This window comes from Gorilla gorilla, chromosome 7, assembly GCF_029281585.2.
Source record: "Gorilla gorilla gorilla isolate KB3781 chromosome 7, NHGRI_mGorGor1-v2.1_pri, whole genome shotgun sequence".
Taxonomy (NCBI): Eukaryota; Metazoa; Chordata; class Mammalia; order Primates; family Hominidae; genus Gorilla; species Gorilla gorilla.
The window spans coordinates 98743755-98765963 of record NC_073231.2 but is presented as its reverse complement, the minus strand read 5'-3'; the positions used below and the strand labels follow the sequence as shown (position 1 = coordinate 98765963).

The 22209-nt window shown below is 33.8% G+C and overlaps 1 protein-coding gene across 8 annotated transcripts in view; it reads left to right on the top strand.

Moving 5' to 3' along the window:
* Nucleotides 1-22001, top strand: part of TRIQK (triple QxxK/R motif containing) — an 83121-nt gene extending 61120 nt beyond the window's left edge. For all 8 annotated transcript variants that reach the window (XM_019032855.4, XM_019032857.4, XM_004047284.5 and 5 more), the window contains 2 exons: nucleotides 13479-13564; nucleotides 18796-22001. In XM_019032855.4, the coding sequence (XP_018888400.1) occupies nucleotides 13479-13564; nucleotides 18796-18909 (200 nt within the window). In that variant the 3' untranslated portion in view covers nucleotides 18910-22001. The remainder of the gene's footprint in view (nucleotides 1-13478; nucleotides 13565-18795) is intronic.
* The last annotated feature ends 208 nt before the right edge of the window (nucleotides 22002-22209 follow it).

Genomic DNA, 22209 nt, shown 5'->3' with positions numbered 1-22209 from the left:
GGATCCATCATCCAAGTTAAAAATTGAAAATACACCAGTAGCTAAGAAACCTTTTATATACTCCATCGCAATTGCAATGTCCTCCATCTTTCCGAGGGATTACCACAATATTAATTTTGTATTAATTCTCTTTAAGTATTTGCCACTTAAATTTGTGCCAGTAATCTATCATTTAGTTTTGTCAGTTTATATAGGTGATCTTTATATAAATGAAATCATGTTGTATGTATTGTTATAAAATTTGCTTCTACTGAACATCATGTTTTAGAGTTTTATTTTTGTTCATGGCTGTTGATATAGTTCATTCATTTTCTATGCTTTATGGCATTCCATTATTTCTATATACTGGTATTTTTCTTCTAGTCTCCTGATTTTGGACAGTTATAAATTATTCTCAGTTTTTTTTCTATGAATGCTATTATGAACGATGCTTCTATGAATATTTTTAGACATGTCTGTTCATCGGTTTACATGTACAAGTTTCCCTGCAACATATACCTAGTAGAAGAGTGTTGTATCATAAGTATGGATGTGTAATAATCAAGTTGTGAGTGTTGTTTTTATTTTTTAAGAAGTTGAGCCTATGCACCATGCTTGCTGGTGATGGTAATGGTAAATAAGGTGTGGCCAGTTAACCTTTAATTCTGGGAGACAATTCCAACATGCAGACCTCCATAAATTAGATTTAGGTAGCAAACCTCTTTTGAAAGAATGTTTATTATTGTCTCTTTTATGTATATATCTGAATGAGATGTCTCAGACACTTTCCATGGCTTCTCCAAGACTTACATCATATCATTGTCATTGTGATATACTGTGGGGTTGTGAAGCAGTTAAAATCTCTGGGAATCATATTTTTAACACTGAGATGTGGAGTTTATCTACTCCTGCAGTAGGACTGTAAGTATACTGCTGTGCTTTCCAGTAAGGACAGACAGCCTCTTGCAGTATCTGTGATCAGGCCTGAGAAAAATGCATTGGCTTGGTTAATTAGCTAGTTATGACCATGTGCTAGGGACTTCATTATTCTGCTACAGTAAGAAAATTCTACTATAATTTTAAATTTTCAGTAGTACTCAGTTGGTTTCCATGATATAATTAATCACAGTGAGGAAATAAACAGGCCAGTGAAAATAATCAGTGTGACTGCACATATAAAGTTATTCATCATATAGTCAACCTCTGAAATTCCCCCAGGAGTATACATTTCCTTTTCTTTACCATTTTAGTAAAGAAAGGGAGTAATAGTTCTACTTCACACTCATTAACAAAATAGCTGTTAGATCACATATTGGGGAACCATGCTGGAGATCCTGCCTATTTCCATTATCATTTGAGCCCATGTATTCAAAAACTGGAAAATGAACATAGGGTCTGTTCTGGATCACTGAGTCTGCCATTAGGAATTGATTTTTTTTTTAATCAACTTATCTGTTAAACTCCTTCTAGGAGTTAGTGTTTTTTGAATCTTTGCACTTCAATATTTCCAATATTTGAAATTGCTTCTATCATCTACCCACATGGCTTCTTTGCTAACTTCATTTGAGTATAAGCTCAAATGAAATCTTATTAAGGAGGACTCCTTTGACTGCCATATCTAAAACAATACATATCTCGCTTTCATTGTCTGCCCATTGCCAACTGTATTCTTCTTTTTAGTGCTTTTTATCACCTGATAAATTGAACAATTTTTGTTTGTTTATTATTTGTCTTTTACACAAGGTTTGGGATAACAGGCACTTGACCTGTTTCATTTACACATTAGTTATCACCCTGAACGTAATACTCATTTCTGTACTTTGTTTTGATCACACACTATTGAGAAAAATTTATTGATACAAATAAATAGTTAAACATGATAACTATCTTATTAATAGTATAGATCTAGCAATTTCAGGATACTGTTCAATTAAACTGATCACAACATGAGAAAAGAGTAATAGGAAATTTTATTCTGCAACAGAATCACAGGCACATATAGCCTGCAGTTTTTATTATTAATATAAAATGTCAGCAACCAGAGTATAATAATCCTCCTAACTATGCATGTACCTTTCACATTTTATTGCAAAACTATTAGGCTATAATAAGAACATGCATCAAGCAGGGACACCAATATCTTTCCTGGCATTTAATTATCAAAAACACCTGTGCTACAATAGTATATTCACTTGTATAATTCTTTATATGTAGACATTTAAGTGCCTGAATTATTCAAAAAATCTACTGTCTGGATAAAACTTCCATAACCAATGACAAATGTGAAAGCTGCTCTTAAATGAGCACAGCAAAGTCAAATGATATAAACAATAATTAGCAAAGTCAACACTAAAAATAAATGCACTTCTTATTTCCATTACATTAAAATGTGAAATGTATTGGATTACTAAAGTTTTTAAAATGTTAAAATTTTAAACATAATTTAGAATATATTTAAAAATAAGAAATTGGATAAAAATTGATTTGAGTTAGTCTGGAAAGTTAAAATGTGAAATGTATTGGATTACTAAAGTTTTTAAAATGTTAAAATTTTAAACATAATTTAGAATATATTTAAAAATAAGAAATTGAATAAAAATTGATTTGAGTTAGTCTGGAAAGTTAGGTATATATTTTATAATTTCTAAGGCAACCATTAAAACATTAATCTAGAGTCAAAATCACAATACATAATTTAAATGGAACACTAAAAAGTGTTCAAGTAATACAATAAGAAGGAAAATGAAAGAGCAACAAAAATCAAAGGGAACAAAGAGAAACAAAAAAGTTAGACCTTAATGAAAACATATCAATAGTTTTATTAACTGTAAACACCTAAACATAATAAAGGACAGATTTTCACATTGAAATTTTATAAAATTACTTAAATATAGGCTATATATAAGAAATTAACCTCATGAGCAAGATGGCTGAACAGAAACCTCTAGCGATCATCCCCCCACAGGAACAGCAAACTGAACAACTATTCACACAAAACAAGTACCTTCATAAGAAGCAAAAAACAGGTGAACCAGTACCTGGCTTTAACATCCTGTTAAGGAAAGAGGCACTGAAGAGGATTTGAAAGACAATCTTGAGTCACCTACACCACCCCTTTCCCTTACTTCACCATTGGCCATGTGGTGTTAAGAGAGAATCTGTGCACTTGCATGAGGGAGAGTGCAGTGATTGTGGATATTTGCATTGGAACTCAGTGCTGCCCTGTCACAGTGGAAAGCCACACAGGGAATAACTTAGCTGGTGCCCACAGAGGGAGCATTTAGACTAGTCCTAGCCAGAGGCAAGTCTTCTATCCTGGTGGTACGAACCTGAGTTTCAGCAAGCCTCATCACCATGGACTAAAATACTCTGGGATCCTAGATAAACGTGAAAGGCAGTCTAGGCCACAAGGACTGCAATTCCTTGGCAAGTCCTGGTACTCTGCTGGGCTCGGAACCAGTGGACTTGGGGTGTATGTCATCAGAGATGAAAAAGGAGGCATTACAAGTGATATTTCAGAAATAAAAAATACAAGCTACTTGGGGTAACTGAATGCCAATAAATTAGTTAACCTAGAGGAAATGGATAAATTCCTAGACTCATACAACTCACTAAGATTAAACCATGAAGAAATCCAAAACCTGAACAGAACAATAACAAACAATGAGATCAAATCCATAATACATCTTTCAACAAGGAAAAGCCCAGAACCTGATGGCTTCACTGCTAGATTCTACCAAACATTTGAGGAATAAATAATACCAATCTTACTCAAACTTCCAAAAAATAGGGGAGAAAGGAATACTTTCAAACTCATTTTACAAGGCCAGTATTACTGTAATACCAAAAACAGATAAGAACACATTAAAAAAAAGAAAACTACAGGCCACTCCTGATGAACATTGATGCAAAAATCCTCAACCAAATTCTGGTAAACCAAAGTCCAACAACACATTAAAATATTACTCATCATGAGCAAGTGGGATTTATCCCAGGGGTGCAAGGATGATTCAACAGACACAAATCAAACAATGTGATACATCATATCAATAGAATGAAGGACAAAAACCCTATGATCATTTCAATTAATGGTGGAAAAAGCATTTGATAAAATTTAACATCCTTCATGATAAAAACCCCTCAAAAAAACTGGGTATAGAAGGAACATACCTCAACATAATAAAAGCCATATATGACAGACCCACAGCTAGTATCATACTGAATGGGGAAAAAGTGAAAGCCCTTTCTCTAAGATCTGGAACAAGACAAGACTGCTCACTTTCCACCCTTGTTATTCAACATGGTACTGGAAGTCATAGCTAGAGCAATCAGACAAAAGAGAGAAAGGACATCCAAATTGGAAAGGAAGAAATCAAATTATCCTTGTTTGCAGATGATATGGTCTTATATTTGGAAAAAAAAGACTTTATGAGAAACTATTAAAATTAATAAGCAATTTCAGTATAGTTGCTGGAGTTGATTTTTGTACAAAATCAACCTACAAAAATCAGTAGGATTTCCATATGACAATAGCAAAGAGTCTGAAAAAAAATCAAGAAAGTAATCCCATTTGCAATAGCTGCAAATAAAACAAAATACCTAGGAATAAACTTAAGCAAATAAGTTAAAGATTTCTATAATGAAAACTATAAAACAATGATAAAAATTTGAAGAGAACACAAAAAAATGGGAAAATATTCCATGTTCATGGATTGGAAAAATCAATATTGCTAAATTGTTTATCCTACCCAAAGCAAACTATAAATTCAATGCAATCTCTATCAAAATACCAATGAAATTCTTTACAGAAATAGAAAAAGTAATCCTAACATTTATATTAAACCAAAAAAGCCTGAGAATTGTGAAAACCATCCTGAGCAAAAAGAACAAAACTGGAAGAATCACATTAACTGACTTCAAATTATACTGCAGAACTGTAGTGACCAAAACAGCATGGTACTCACATAAAACCAGACACATACACCAATGGAATAGAATAGAGAACCCAGAAACAAATTCTTACATCTACAGTGAACTCATTTTTGACAAAGGTGCTGAGAACATACATTAAGATATGGACAGTCTCTTCAAAAAATGGTACTGTGGAAACTGGATATCTATATTCAGAAGACTGCAACTAGAACCCTATCTTTTACCATATACAAAAATCAAATCTAAATGCATTAGACTTAAACCTCAAACTATGAAACTACTAAAGGAAATCATTGGGGAAACTCTCCAGGAAATTGGATTGGGTAAAGATTTCTTGAATCATAGTTCACAAGCTCAGACAACCAAAGCAAAAATGGAGAAGTGGGATTACATCATATTAAAAAGCTTCTGAACAGCAAAGGAAACCATCAATAAAGTGAAAGGGACAACCCACAGAATGGGAGAAAATATTTGCAAACTATCTAACAAAGGATTAATAACTGGAATACATGAAGAGCTCAAACAACCCAATAGGAAAAAATTTAATAATCTGAGTTTTGAATGGGCAAAAGATCTGAATAGGCATTTCTCAAAAGGAGCATACAAGTAGCAAACAGGTGTATGAAAACATGCTCAAAATCATTAATCATTAGAGAAATGAAAATCAAAAATACAATGAAATATCATCTCACCTCAGTTAAAATGGCTTTTATCCAAAAGGTGCAAGAACGAATGCTGGTGAGGATGTGGAGGAAAGGAAACCCTCATACACTGTTGGTGGGAATGTAAATTAGTACAACCACTATTGAAAATGGTTTGGAGGTTCCCCCAAAAACCTAAAAATAGAGCTACCAGATGATCCAGCAACCCTACTGCTAAGTATATATGCAAAAGAAAGGAAATCAGGATACCAAAAAGATATCTACACTCCTATGTTTATTGCAGCACTATTCACAGTAGCCAAGATTCAGAAGCAACCTAAGTGTCCATCAATAGATGAATGGCTATAGAAAATGTGTTACTTATACACAATGAAGTACAGTTCATCCATGAAAAAAGAATGAGATCCTGTCATTTGCGACAACATGGATATAACTGGAGGTCATTATGTCAAGTGAAATAAACCAGGTACAGAAAGAAAAAGTGGGCATCTTCTCACTTGTTTGTGGGAGCTAAAAAAATTTAAACAATTGAACTCATGGAAACAGAGAATAAAAGGATGGTTACCAGAGACTGGGAAGAGTATTGGGGAGGGGGTGGAAGGAGTGGGAATGGTTAATGACACAAAAATATAGTTAGTAAGAATGAATAAGATCTAGTATTTGATAAAACTTATTGTACATTTAAAAATAATGAAAAAGGCCAAGTGCAGTGGCTCATGCCTGTAATCCCAGGCGTGATTTGGGAGGCTAAGGTGGGCAGATCGCGAGGTCAAGAGATTGAGACCATCCTGGCTAACATGGTGAAACCCCATCTCTACTAAAAATACAAAAATTAGCTGGCCATGGTGTCATGTGCCTGTAAACCCAGTTACTTGGGAGGCTGAGGCAGGAGAATCGCTTGAACCTGGGAGTCAGACGTTACAATGAGACGAGATTGTGCCACTGCACTCCAGCCTGATGACAGAGTGAGACTCCAGAAAAAAAAAAAAAGTAGTATAATCAGATTGTTTGCAACACAAAGAAAGGAAAATTCTGGAGGAGATGGATACCGCATTTACCCTGATGTGATTATCATGCATTATATGCCTGTATCAAAATAGCTCATGTACCCCCATCAATATATATATATATATATATATATATACCTATTATGTACCTGCAAAAATTAAGTAAAAAACAAAAAGAGAATTTGAAACATTGAGCCTGAAATAACTGATAGATTACCAACACTGAGCTTTTAAGCAGCAACCTCTGTTTGACTCAGCCATTGTATCCTATTTTATGGTTATAAAAATTGTAAATGAATGAAAATTAATGTAAAAATCCAACATACTAACTTTAAATGTGATGATAGTAAAAGTAAAGCTATGGAGGAGAAGTACTTCTTGAATGGAAAGTAAAAACCTCTGAAAATCTGCTTTTATGTAAAGCCAATGAGAACACTGGTGAAAACTATCAAAATCAATGTTTTCCAGAAACCTGAAAATTAACTAAAATCTTAAAACCATCTAAGGAGTGTTTATTCCAGAAAAACAGGTGAATCTCAGTAATATCTGCAATCTTTATGGTGTTTTAACTTGCCTTAATGCCATTTTCTTTTCTTCAGCCTTTCAACTACAGTAGTTACGGAAAACGTTAGCGTAGCAGCCACTGGAGAAGGCAAAATGCATTTGGAGATATGCAAAGCCCCCATCCTCAAGACTTGTCACAATTTGACCAGTCTGGAAACTCACTGAAAAGCCCCTTTCTCAAAAGTTGTCTTTATTTGACTTTACTTAGAGCTAACTCTGTGTGAAGAGCCCTTTCTCTGTGGCATTTGACAAAAACAATTAACAACAAGTGTTTAACGTTGTAGCTGCCTGAAGCATCATTACTAGTGGGGTTAAACATGAGACTGACCAAAGAACTTAAAAGCAAAAACAGGGGAATGACATGCCCATAGAATTTTTTAAAAGGTCTGGCAGATTCCTGAGAATCTAGAAGGTCATGTGCACGAGCAGGGCTATATCATGCCCATTAAAGATGTGAGGAACCTATAATCTCTTACCTCTTGGTGGACTTAAGGCTCTTCACAAGCAGAAGTGAAAGCTAAGGCATAACTATAAACTTCTGTTGTAGCATGGAGATGTACCCCAACACAAAAACATACACATATACCTGCATGCACATATACAGACACACACACACAAATAGTCACATAGCTCCTCAGCAAAATTAAGAGACTTAGTGGTTCAAAGCATTTAAGGAAATATCTGTCCAGTCATTACATGATGTCTTAGTCCATTTGGTGCTGCTATAACAGAATACCTGAGACTGGGTAATTTATAAAGAAAAGAAATCTGTTTTTTAAAGTTCTGGAGTCTGGAAAGTCAAAGGTCAATGCATCATCCTAATGGGGAAGAATAAAGGACAAAAGAGCACATACAAGAAAGCAAGAGGAAAGGGACCAAGCTCATTCTTTTATCATGAGCCCATTCCTGTGATAACTAATTCATTCATGAGGGCAGAGCCCTTATGACTTAATAATCTCTTAAAGGTCCCACCTCTCAATGTTGTTGAATTGGAGATTAAGTTTCCGAAACATGAACTTTTCAGGACACATTCAAATTATAGCATTCTAGCCCTGGCCTTCAAAGTTCATGTCCTTCTTACAATGCAAAATACATTCATTCCATCCCAATAGTCCCAAAAGTCTTACCTCCTTCCAGTATCGACTCAAAATTTCAAAATCCAAAGTCTCATTTAAAATCACATGTGGGTAAGACTCAAGGCATCATTCGTCTCGAGGCAAATTTCTCTCCATCTGCGAGCCTGTGAAATTAATCAAATTATCTACTTCCAAAGTACAATGCTGGGGCCTGGCATGGTGGCTCATGCCTGTAATCCCAGCACTTTGGGACGCCGAGGTGGGTGGATCACCTGAGGTCAGGAGTTCAAGACCAGCATGGCCAGTATGGCAAAACCCCATCTCTACTAAAAATACAAAAATTAGCCAGGCGTGGTGGTGCATGCCTGTAATCCAAGCTACTTGGGAGGCTGAGGCAGGAGAATCACTTGAACCTGGGAGGCAGAGGTTGCAGTGAGCCAGGATCGTGCCATTGCACTCCAGCCTGGGAGATAGGAGTGAAACAACATCTAAAAACAAAAAAAAAAAAAGAAAAAAAAAAGTGCAATGTTGACACAAGCCTACCACAGACATTCCCATTCCAAAAGGGAGAATTAGGCAAGAAAAAAGTAGTAACAGATTCCAAGCAAGTCCAAAACCCAACAGGGAAAACAACATTAAATCTTAAAGCTGGACATAATATCCTTTGACTCCATGTCCCACATCCTGGTCACACTGGGGCAGGCATTGGGCCCCTAAGGCCTCAGGCAACCCTCCCCATATGGCTTTATTGGGCTCAAACCACCCAGCAGCTCTCACAGGTTGGAGTCTCTTGACTGGTTCTTTCCCAGACTGTAATTGCACACTGGTAGCTCTATAATTCTTGAGTCTCTGAGGTGACTTTTCTCCTGTGGCTTCACTAGGCATTGCCCTAGTCAGTGCTCTCTGCAGTGGCTTCATCCCTGCAACAAGTTTCTGCCTGGGTCCCCAGGCTGTCCAGAACATCTTTTGAAGTCTAGTTGGGGGCCTCCATGGCCCCACAGCTGATGAAATCAGTAAGTCTGCAGAATCAGCACTACATGAACCCTGCTAAGACTTACCCCTTGTGCCCCCTGGAGCTGCAGCACAAACTTCACCTGGGCCTGCTTAAGCCACAGCTGGCATGGCTGAGGGGTGCTGTGCTGGAATGTGAGAAACAGAGTCCCAGGGCAACTCCAGGCAGTGAATACAGAGGTCCCCTGGAAGCCTCTCTGGAGACGTTGCCCTTAAGATCTTCTGGATCTATTTTGGGAGGGGCATTCTCAGAGATCTCTGAAATGCCTTTGAGGTCCTTCTCTCATTGTCCTGATGAATAGCACCTGGTCCCCTTCTCTCCCTAGTAATCTCTTTAGCAAAGGGTTGCTTGGTCACACCTTTAGTATTCTCTCCTCAGCACACTTTTTTTTTTATTCTTTACATGGCCAGGCTGAGAGTTTTATAAATCTTTTCCTCCTGTTTCTCTTTTAATTGTAAATTTTACCTTTTAATCATTTCTTTTTTTGCACATCTCACTATATGAGGTCAAAGGCAGTCATACAACTCCTTCAGTAATTTGCTTAGAAATTTATTCTGGCAGATACTTTAGTCCATTGCTTGTACATTCTGTCTTCCATATAAAGTATTTGACATGGAAGCAATTCAGCCATGTTCTTTGCCAATTTATAACAAGGATAGCCTTTACTCCAGGTCCCAATAAGATGTCTCCCATTTCCATCTGAGACCTCATCGAAATGGCCTTTACTTTTCATGTTTCTACAAACATTCTGATTTTGACTACTTAAATAATCCCTAAGAAGATTCAGACTTTCCTTACATCTCACCATTTCTTCTGAGCACCCCCCAGAATCACCTTTAATGCTTCCTTCATGGCAATACAGGGTTTTTCTAGCCTGCTCTTTCAAATTCATCCAGCCCCTCCCCATTGCACATTTCCAAAGCCACTTCCACATTTCCAGGTGTTTGTTATAGCAGCACCCCTACTTCTTGGTACCAGTTTTCTGTCTTAGTCTATTTGGTGCTGCTATAACAAAACCTTTGAGATTAGAAAATGTGTAAAGAACAGATATTTATTTGTTACGATTGTGGAGACTGGGAAGTCTAAGCTTGAGGGGTCTGCCTCTGGCAAGGGCCTTGTGAATGCATTATCCCACGGTGGAAGGCAGAAGGGCAAAAGAGCATGCACAAGAGAGAATGAGGAAGTAAACTGAATTTATCTTTGTATTATGAACTAACTTCCATGATAACTAACCCACTCTCACAATGATGGCATTAAGTTATTCATGAGGGCAGAGTCCTTATGATCCACTCTCCTCTTACAGATCCCACCTCTCAAAACTGTTGCACTGGAAATTAAGTTTCCAACATGAATTTTGGGGGACACATTAAACCACAGCAGATGACCACTAAGGTAACTGTGCAGAGACTTCAGTGACCATATACTATTGAATACAGTCTCTATAGAATTAGTTCAGTAAAGTTACTAAACAAAGGGATTCTAACAACAACAACAAAGAGCAAATAACAGTGACAACAAACCTCAGGGGCAATCTAGTTTGCAGAGTTTCCACATTACATTATCAAATATGTTTGATTTTCATTTTAAAATTATGAAACACATAAAGAACTAATAGGTTAATTCATACACAGAAAAATGCAGTAGAACCTGTTCCTAAGGAAGCTCAGACATTGGGCTTGATTGAGGCCCCAGATTGGCTTCATAGGCTTGAATTACCAAGTTTTTCTCTCCACATAAGATTTAATGAGCAACTGTCAAATGGCTACTTTGGTTATTGCATCACTGATACAACCAAAATCAGAATCAGTTGTGTTCAAGAAACAGTCTACATATAAAATCTAGATTATGTAACTGTGTTTTTTTTTCCCTTAGGTGTAAGTACTCAGAAGTCAGGGACTTCTATATTTTATATTTTTTACAATCATGTGGGCATAGGTATCTTTCTTGAAGCCATAAATATTTAAATGTTGAAAACCTCTTTGGGTACAATGGAATGATCTGGCTTTAGTTATAAAGAACTTACCAGACACTCCTGTAAATGTTTTCACTTAGTAAACTAAAACCACATTTTGCAATATACACTTTTGGATATCATAGTCGACAAGGAGAATGCTAAATTTATGACAGATGCACTGCTTGGAAAAGTACCAGGTATACAATAACTTTTAATACTGTCTTTTTATTATAAATACAGTTTCAAATGTTAATATCAACTTGAATACAAATCTGGAAGTATTATTCTCTAAGAATATGAGAGTTGAATTGAAATAGAATACATTATTTAACCAATGGTTATATGGCAGTTGAAGTAGAGTGAAAAATTCTCATTTTAGTATTGACTCTTAGATATTTGCATGTGTTTTATGACAGATACATTATCCAAAATATTTCATATCTGTATAAAAAATATGAATTAAGATAATCCTCTTGCATCTGTTTATTCCTGCTGCTCACCCCCCACCCCCCGCCATAGCATCAAGAGATTATTATAGGGCATATACAGGATAAAACAAGAAGTTACTTTGTGATAAATCTACAATCTTCAAATATCTTTCAGAATTCTTGTTAGAAACTTTCTTGGTAACCCTGACCGGAGGCCTTTGATGTGTCACCATTTTCATTGTTCTGAACTGTTTATAGCTCAGCAGGAATAATGACATGAATAGTTTGACTGTAGAGATGTGAAATTAGAGTGAACACTTGTCAAGATTTTTTTCGTCAAAATTAAATATTGCTAATTTAAAATGGGTCAGAGTAACATTTTTCTCATGTATTTTGTTCATTCCATTATTTAAATTTAGATCATTTGATACATATTATGACAATTGGCTCATTTCTAGATCATCAGACCCCATCATCAAATAATATTTATTAAGCTTCTGCATGCTCATTGATCCAGAGTTATTGCTATACAATAGCAGTTAAGTAAAGAGAATACAATCCTTTAAAAACAAAATACCTTGCTTTCCAGCCAAACAAACACTTTTATGTGTCTAATGGACACAAATATAATGTTTCTTCACTACGCCCATCCATCTGACTCTCATTTGACTACCATTTCTAGTTCTAAAACTCTGTATGAAATTTTAAAGATACTTTTGAATCATTAGCAGACACATTAAGATATATTGCACATTAAATTTTTATGATATACTTGAGTTTAGACCAATTGCTTTTGAATTTATTTCAGTGTGAAGAAGGTGTGGAAATTAATGTTAGAATTTGTATTATTTAGATGAAGGGAATGTAGCGATGAGTTTTGTAAAGGAACTGGTCATCGAAAGGAAGGGGAAAAGATGAAAATAAAACAAAATAAGAATATAAAATAGCCAGAGAGATTATATGATCATGTATTAACTCCTCCTGAGAATAAAATATTATATTGTTATGTTTGAGGCTCATTTTGACTCAGTTCCTAGTTAAGAGTTGGCTAACAAAAAGTATATCATTGCAATGAATGCTTTCACTGTTCTTGTTCTTGTTGTTAAACCTATATTCTCCCCAGGCTGTGTAATCCACTTTTGTTACTCTTTGCTGGAGTCACTAGATGATACACAAAGGAAATTTTGTGGCACTAACTCAGTTTCGCATATTTTTGGCTATGAAATGTGGAAGAGATTATTGAAACTAATATCTAAATGTAGCTATTCTATAACTTCTATCTAGCCATATTAATTTTGTTCTCTATTAAGAGGAAATAAAAGTTAAATACATATTTTTCTAATGAATTCAGGGTGGGGCTAAAAGTTAAGTATTTATAGATTTCTTCTTTAGTCTTTTACTTAAAGGAAACTTGGGGATATTTCTCACTTATGTTTTGAATGCTTAATGTATCCATAATAAAATACATTTATAATTAGCTGTTACTCTTAGGAAGACAAAGTTAACTTTAGCTGTTAATAGGATCTTACATATACTCATTTACTTATGCATCTGTTTCCAAATGCTTCCAAAAGGTTTATTTTCTTTACTTTAAATTTTGTGTTCTCTAAAACAAGTTTTTATCTTTTTTGACATTCACTATACAGCAAATTGAAGATGTCCATCAGTATCTTCTTCCTGAAAAAGTAAGAGAGAAGGAAAAGTTGACCTTTTGGTGACAAGTTTATGGTTACCACAACTGGGAACTACTTTGCAACTCCGTGTCCCTGTTTCACTGTATTTAAACATTCTTTGACATTTCAAATGATTGTTAAACTTAATTATATATGAGCATAACTCATTGTCTGAAACTATTTCTTTCTAGGTAAACAGGATTATAAAAAAACTAAACCTATTTTACGAGCAACCAAATTAAAAGCAGAAGCAAAGAAAACAGCAATAGGCATAAAGGTAAACCTCTATTTGATAACTTTAAAATTTGATATGTGCATGCCATTTCATTTTCTAAAACTGGATTGCATAAATGTTGAATTCTAAATGTTTTATGACATTTCACAATCTAAATAGAATGCCAGACTTGAAGGTTTTTGTAAAGAATTTACTTAATGGAAAACATCCTTCCTATTCTGAGATTTTGAAGGGTCTTAAAACAGTGTCACTTAAGAGAATCAGTTATACTTAAAGGTGCAATTTATTTTCTCTCTAGCTACTATGTGTATTATTCAGACATTTCAGTGATGTATGTGGCCTTCGTCAGAAATTTCTTTCGTTTTTCAATAAATTTCATTTTATAGTTGTTTAAATTGTGGTTGTAATTATATATACTGAGATCATTTATTATGTAATTTTACTCTCCTTATCTTATTGTTGTCAGTACTCTCTGATGAAATTATAATGACATTCCTAAACTTGTTCTTTCAGAATACCAGTGTTTTATCTGCTTAAGAGGGATAAATGCAACTGAGAATGATGTTAGCAGATATTAATTTAATGTGCTAACACAATGAAGCTCAACAAATTGCATTTACATTATTGCCCATGTCAATCTTTTGCCAGGTATTTAGAGTTGAATTAAACTATTAATAGAAGAATTAATTTGGCAACTCTACTATCAAAGGTGTAAAATAAAAATGACCAGTACATATATTTTGCTTAAATATTAACATGTTAAAAGGAGATTTTGGGTTTTATCTGGCAGATGAAAAATCAATTTTTCTAAGTTATAGCTTACAGCAAATGCCAAGGTATTACTACCAAGCTGTAACAGCTGTTGAACTGCCAGATGATATATTTGGTTGTCTTCCAGAATTTGCTATTATGATCACGAAACACTGCCTTCTTTTCGCTCCTGATTGCTGATTTTGATCAAGCATTGCTGTGTGATGCAGTATGTTTGCACAACACCATCTCTTCCGTGCTGTGTGTCAGTTTTTATTGAAAAAAAAGTAAATTGCCTTTTTGTTTAAAAGAGAGAAGATTCATCTTTTGAAGTATTTTTCTAATTTCATGTGAAATCTCATTCATTAAAAAAATTCTTTATGACGTGACTTTTTAAAAAGCAGTGTTGAGTTTTTTTTAAATTTTACATTTGGCTACTTGATGATCATTTCTTAAAGTGAGAACATTGTCTGTCATTGCCCTCAAAGGCAATATGTCATTTACTTTTATCTTTCACAATACAGTGGGATTTTTGTTGTTTTAATTAGTTTGTTTGTTTCTTAGAAAAATATGGGGTAACAAAATCCTCTTGTGGCACAATATGATGAGAAGTTAAATATCAGGATTTGAGAAATAGTGCAGCTATTTATTTATTTATATACCACTTTTATACACACACATCTTTTTTATACATTTGCTCTTATAATTGTTGTTATTCTTTAAATTTGAAGAAATAATAATGTTCCCAGTATGAGATAAGGTCTACCTTATAGTGCAGTTATCTAGTGTCTTTTTAAAAACACTGTAGAATTTGCTAATCTTTCTGTGAGAAAACATTTTTCTTAGATTTTATTTAATATTCAAAGTATCAACAGAAAACTTTCAAACTGACAGCAGAACATAGCTCCTTTTTAATAAGCTAGCACATCATTTTGATTTGTAAACCTGTGAAAAACAAAAACTTTAACCTTAAATATTACTTACTTTGCTTGACAATTTATGTGGAGAAACTTTTTAGAATCAGAACCTTGAAGGTGTTTTATATTTCAAATCTGGCATACTAATTAGTTTGCCCTGTCAAACTTTGATTGCCTTGTCATTTTGGCATAGGATTTTAAATAACAAAGTTTCTTTCAGCAATTGCCATTTAATGCTTTTTAATTTCCCCAGTGAATGATTTTATCCATATTGATAATGTCAGAGAAGCAACTAAGGACTAATGAACATCAAGCATATTGTACTCTTACCTAGTTGATATAGAATGACCATAATATTGTGATATCTTATCACTTTACTACATAGTCTTTTGAATGAATCATAGATATACTCTTCATTTAATTCATATCTATAGAAAATATGAACAGATGCATGGATAGAAAAATAACAGCAATGAGAATAGCACTGAGCTCAGGATAAGGAGGCCTAGAATCCTATCCCCTTTGCCTCTTCGTTTTGCCATGATCCATCTAAGTCTAAGTTGGCACATTTATAAAATGGAAATTTTGCCATTTACCTCATAATGTTGTCAGGAGAGTTCAATAATACACTAGAAACATTGAACGTTGAATTGAATGCGTAGAAGTTACTTATGAATTATTAGCTGATTGAGAAAACATTTGTTTGAATTAGCCATTCCCAGTTTGTGTAAGTAAGTCTCTCCTTCAGTGTTTGTCATCGGCCTTAAGATACCCTCCTAAAGTGTGCATCGTGTTGCCATATTATATATTACAAAATGTTCTTAGATTGGCTTTGGAGGTAGTATTATGGATATTAGTGTTATAAAGTTTTAAAAACATTACTAATTTTGATATCCCTGTATAAAGATTATATAAATTTTACTCAATCTTTCATTATTTATAAATTACCATAAATATTATAATAGTATAGCGCCTGTGAAAAGAAAGATGAATAAGACATGATCATCTTGGAAGAGCTTATACAAGAAATCACTTATAGATTTAATTACCATATCAAATCAACAGTACTGATTGAGAAATGATGGGCTAGAGATGTGCAGAATTATACAATAGGGGCTTAACCCTCAGAGGCTTCTAGAGCTTTTTGTAAATGTATGTTTAGTCATAGCGTTTTTAGGGAACAGTTAGCAATTTCCATATAAGATATTAATACATTGTTCTGAAACCTAGACTCGATTTCTACTGAGAAGGTACTTTTTATTTTTTGTGTTTTAGAAATACAAAGAAAATGCCATAATTTATGGCCCAGTAATGCAATGAGTGCCGCCTAAAAAATGTTTGCACAACTAAGTTTGCTATTTAGTTGCTGCTCAATTAAAAGATTATTTTTTCAAGAATTACAGCATCACTAACTTTTTTTCAGAATGCAAATACCGATTTTCTAGCATTTAGAAGGAAAAGATTTACATTTGTTAATGAGTTGCTTTTTTATTTAAAAGGTTTATATGAAAAGCATAATTATAATGAAAGAATAAGGATCACAAGTTTAGTTTTGTTACATAAATAAAATATTCAAGTGCCAACCAGATCCTGCCCACAACCCCTTGGGATGAGCCAGCTTGAAATGTTATGTTTGTTCTTTTTTGTTCTTTTTGATTTAAAACTAAAAATAGCCAAAGCAGGCAAGGGAGTCATAAATGCCTATAGGTCTCTAAGTTATAGTTAGTGTCACCAGCATCCTGCAATCATTATTTTCAATTTTTACCATTGTTTCAACTCTCCCGACATTCAGCCTCTACAATGCTTTTCTCCTCAATGAAGAGATAATTTTTGAAGAAAATTATTTGCTATACCTTTCCACCTAGTACCTTTAAGCCACACCCACACCGTACATTGAACAGATGTAATGAATTAATGGCTCTTCTGAAGTTATGTTCTATGAATATTCTCTGCTTCCTATCCCTTAAATGCCTTTTCATGCCTCTGGATGTTCTGAAAATATATAGTGAAATGACACAGAGTTGTTTTAAGGACAAGGAGTTGAAAAGCAGCAATTAGAACTGATTATCAATAAGATATGAATCATGGCCTCCAATCAAGAGTACAAACTTAATTCTTGCATTAAGCTTGGGCGAATGGGGACTGCTGTTGAACAGTTTTGTTGTCCACTATACAGAACAGATGGAGTTTGCAGTTGTGTGTCACTTGTTTATTACATCCTCTTAAAATTAGTAGCTGTGTAACCAGATGGGTCTGGGAACACAGCTGTGGATATAAGAAAATAAATGAAACCTGTCTGATGCTGCCATGCCCTTTTGAGATGCCAAAGTGTTTCAACTGCAACAAAGAAAAAATTCACTTTCCTTTGACATTATATTGGTATATTAGATTTAAAAAATGAAACCTTACAAAAATCTTTGACACTTGAGTTTTTCAACCTCTTGGTTTTTATTAATATTTATTTTCATAGTTTGGACATCTAAATGTAATTATGAAGCTAAAAATCTATATAAAGTATCTATTTATAAATTCAACATTCATATAAAAATTCCATGTTGATTATAAGCCAAATTCATTTTAATGTTTTTAAAGTTTATTATTACTGACTTACCTTCTTGTGAAATGTAAACTATATTCATGTAAATGCAAATGCATTGCTTCTCTGTAAAGCAGTGCCAGGTAAAGGGCATAATATACAGTAGAAATTAGAATATAGTATGCAAGCCCTTTAGGATACTGAACTGGCATTCTATTTGCTTTTTTTTCTTTTTTGATTTAGTCAAATGATATGTTAATGTTAAGAAAGTTCTGGAAGGTATACACACACAGAGATATATACATATACACACTTTTTGAGAGATAATATGATTTTTATCATAATATATGAGTAAATTTTTTATCATTATTTCAATACAGTTGATTAATTTAATCCACATCACATCACAAATGAAAAATCTGGGCCCATCCTTCAAAACTGTGATAAATGTATTGTATTATGCTTCATGAGTGAAGAGTACTTTGTTTTGTTCCTCTGCAATGTAAACTATAGACTTTAGAACTTAAAAATTAGAGTTTCAACAAAGTCACATTTAATGAGGATGTATACATCTAGATATAATCTAGAGACCAGTTACAACTGTTTCTTTACAATGAAAAGGAATGATAATTAAAAAAAAACAACTGTGCCCAAATGCTATCATTAATACTGAATGTATTGAAGCCACAAATAAAGTTAAACACACTCAAATAGAAAACAGATCAACTGTGTAGATACAAACTGCATTGCTTGTATCGAACATCCTGATATCCAAACTATAAAAATATATTAAAATGATACATTTTTAATATTACTATTAGGAAAAAACAAATTAGCTAGAAATAATAATACCAATGACTCACCCACTGGTGTATTTGCTATTTCATTGGGACTTGCCAGTACGAAACAGTTTCTTAATGGAAAAAAATGGTAAACAAAAAGGATATGATTATTAGGTTCAAATTATTCATTCTAGACTGTGGAATAATATGGTTATTTTATCTGGTGAAACTAATAATGTTAACCAATCTTTTTTCATCAATTTCAAGTCTACTTTTTTTTCTTCCCAGGAAGTTGGCCTTGTACTTGCAGCTATATTGGCACTACTACTGGCTTTCTATGCTTTCTTTTATCTCAGACTCACCACGGATGTTGACCCTGATCTGGACCAAGATGAAGATTAGCTAAGCAACAATCAATGCATGAAAGAGAAATAGCTTTACGAAAGCACCTTTTGGGACCAAAACTTTCAATACTGAAACTGTAACATCTTTAATTCTTTCTGCTAATATTTTCAGTTTGCAGACATATGATTTTTAATAGTTGCATAGAATGTCAAGAAAAGAACCTTACCTAGCAATGCAGTATAGTATGTGCTACTGGATACTTTTATATATCTTTCTGCTTTGACAGCCACCCTATACATGGTACATTTAGATGAAATGGGAACCAGATCCTAAATTTTTCAAATGTCATTGCCAATTTATGTGTATAATTCCATCACTTCCCGATGACTAAGTCTATTTTTGTTCTATATACATCATAAGTTAGTATATATTCTTATTTACAGAAACATACTCAAATCACATTCAGAAAGAACAAAAAGTCATGGGAAATTTTTTATTTTACAACAAAGCCCTGCTTTCTTTCTGGACGTATTTTACATCATTAGAGAGACTATCTGCACATACATCTACCGTAATCTTTTTCCTTCTTTGCCAACTGTTCAGTGCACATGTGCTGCATCAGAAATGGCACCTGGATGACAGAAGCTCAAAGAGTCACATATGTCTCTAAAATAGAGTTCTTTTCCTCTTGGGCTGTCTGAACTGGTGTAAATAGAAGCTCAGTTGATCTTGGTTTTAATTAACTTATTACTCTATTAATATAACCTTGGAATTCTATTCTAATTATGTTGTTCTGGCTGCTTGTAGTATCAGTTTGCCCCTCTTGTTAGGGAGATATGTAACAATCTGTCATTTAATTGAGCAGTCTTTTTCACATAACAGTAATAGCAAAAACCCTACCTACTCAGAATCATCTTCTTAGGTTGTCTCCTAAATCTGAACAATACAGTTGTTTTATAAAATTACATTTGTCTCTTGAGATTTAATCAATTAGAACTCTTTAGGGATAAAATAAATAATAGAAGAAAATATATGCCTCATATTTCATATGTAATTATCTGTTGATATAATTTTTCAATGTATTTTGTATTTGTGGGAGCATAATGACCTGTACATTCAATATTTTTACTGGTAATTCAATTTTTAAATATGTTTTTACAATGCTTGAACACATAAACCTTAGAAAACTGGAAAATACGTGTCCACAGAAAGAGTTATTAGCTACTACCTTATGTAAAGATGCATAGAAAATGAAATTGTTGGAAACATGTGCACAAAGTGTTTTATATTATATACATTGTATTTATGAAGAATAAATAAAATATTAAGATTGTTTTCCTGCTAGCCAAGAGAAGAAATCCTTGGGAAATATCTAAGCAGTATATGGGGCTTTATAAGCACTGTTTCTAAAAGATATTCTCTGGTACTTTTGCAAAAAGTCGAATGTGACTGTGTAGCATTATGTTCTGTAGAATTTTTTTCAAGTAGCATAATTTATTTCATTGGTGTGAAAACAGCCAAAGGTTCCAATATCCTCACAAATCATTTATGCCAAACATCTGAGGGCAAAATTTAGCCAGTGTTATTTACTAGATTCTTCCCTTCGAACTCACAGACTCAAGAGACAGACCAAGAGTTCTTATATACTCACCACAGCGGACCAATCCAAGTGGCATTTTTAGGAAAGGTTGCAGCATTTAATGCCATGTGGATGTCTGTTCGTCAAGTGGGTGGCAAGGGAATATCCAAGCTGGCATTTTGGATATGATGGGCCTTTTACTTTCCTGAGTGACATGCCACATGTCAAGAAATACTGCTCCCCACCCCCCCCCCCACTCCCATCACATTTACGTGAACAATTTTCATTTAGTTATTTCCCGTTCCATATGGTGTTAAAAACAGTCGTATTAAATAAAGATTATTTCTAGTTTTCAGTGGTAATTTAAATGAGAGGATATGTAATAATTGCTTATTAGATACTTATCCAAATGAAATATAACAGAGTTTACAGTACTTAAAATGGCTGGTTATGCTCTTGGAAATGTTTGAAAATTCATTATCCTGAAAAAAACTTTACCATTCTGTTTTACCCTTGAGGTATTTTTTGGGGAAAAATGTTTTTGATAACTATTAATCTAAATATGGTATAATTATAGGCAAATTTCACTGCCTAGTTTTATTGATATCCTGAGTCTACAGCTAGTCCATTCGTATGACTGATTGATTTATGATAGCTCCAGAGAACCATAAATTTCAAAGGCTAAACTCTCTGATTTTAGTAAATAGCAGGTAAAGTGACACAATATATGTTTACACAACACTGTTTTCATGAAATGCAAATTTTGCAAAACTCACATTAACTGGGAAGCAGCCAACCCTCTGTAGAGAAATCCCAGATTGTAAGTCTGGTTTGAATCTTTGAAGACAGAAAGGTGATATCTGGCCTGCTGTTTTAAAGGGACCACACTTTTGAATACCTACTGGTGTTTGGCATAAATCTGAAACTGGCACCAGACAAAAATTTTAGACATGGGTATTTTCCCTCCAATAATTCACTGCTCAGAGTAATTTAGAAGACAAAAACAGAAAAAATTGTAATGATTTTTTAAATGTTAGAATATGTTTGTTAACATACTCTGCAAAATAAATTTCAACTAATGCAATAGACTTAAAATATAGCCTATGGAATACTGTGATTGAAGTTTGAAGGCTTGCTGGTTCTTATTTTGCATGCAAGTTTAGACAGGGTAAAGAATGTATAAATTTATTTGAGATGAGATACAGTATTGTAAAAATATAACCTCATCTAGAATTTCTTTTAAAACAAGCAAAAGCCTATTTTAGTACAAATGTAGGGTGGGTAGTTGTTTTAAGGTGGCAAAATACTTCAAGATTTTCTATCTTGTTAATTTTTCATGAAGACAGAAGAAATACTTTCACCCCAACCAATGACTGTAAGATCTTGAGAGTATGTTCTTACTCATTTCTGTAATTGCAGTAGTGTAGTCTTCTGCATATAAATTTAATAAATGCATGTTAAAATTTAAGTTGATGCTTTTTAGTCCTCTCAGAGTCTGTCACAGTTTCTTTGTGTAAATGATAAAAAAAGTTTGAATTTAATAAATAAAACTTAAAAATCACAATATCAATCAACTCGGCATTTACCATTTATGGTCCTTGGTTGTACTGAGATATATATGTGTTTCATCCTGATTCTCTTTAAATCAAGACAACTAGCATTAAGGTCGCTATAAAATAGAAACATTGCTCTTTTCTAGGGAATCAAATATGCTATTTTTATCTTAGAATTTATTAAAAACTATACTCAATGTTTGAATTCAACTTAGCATGCATTTT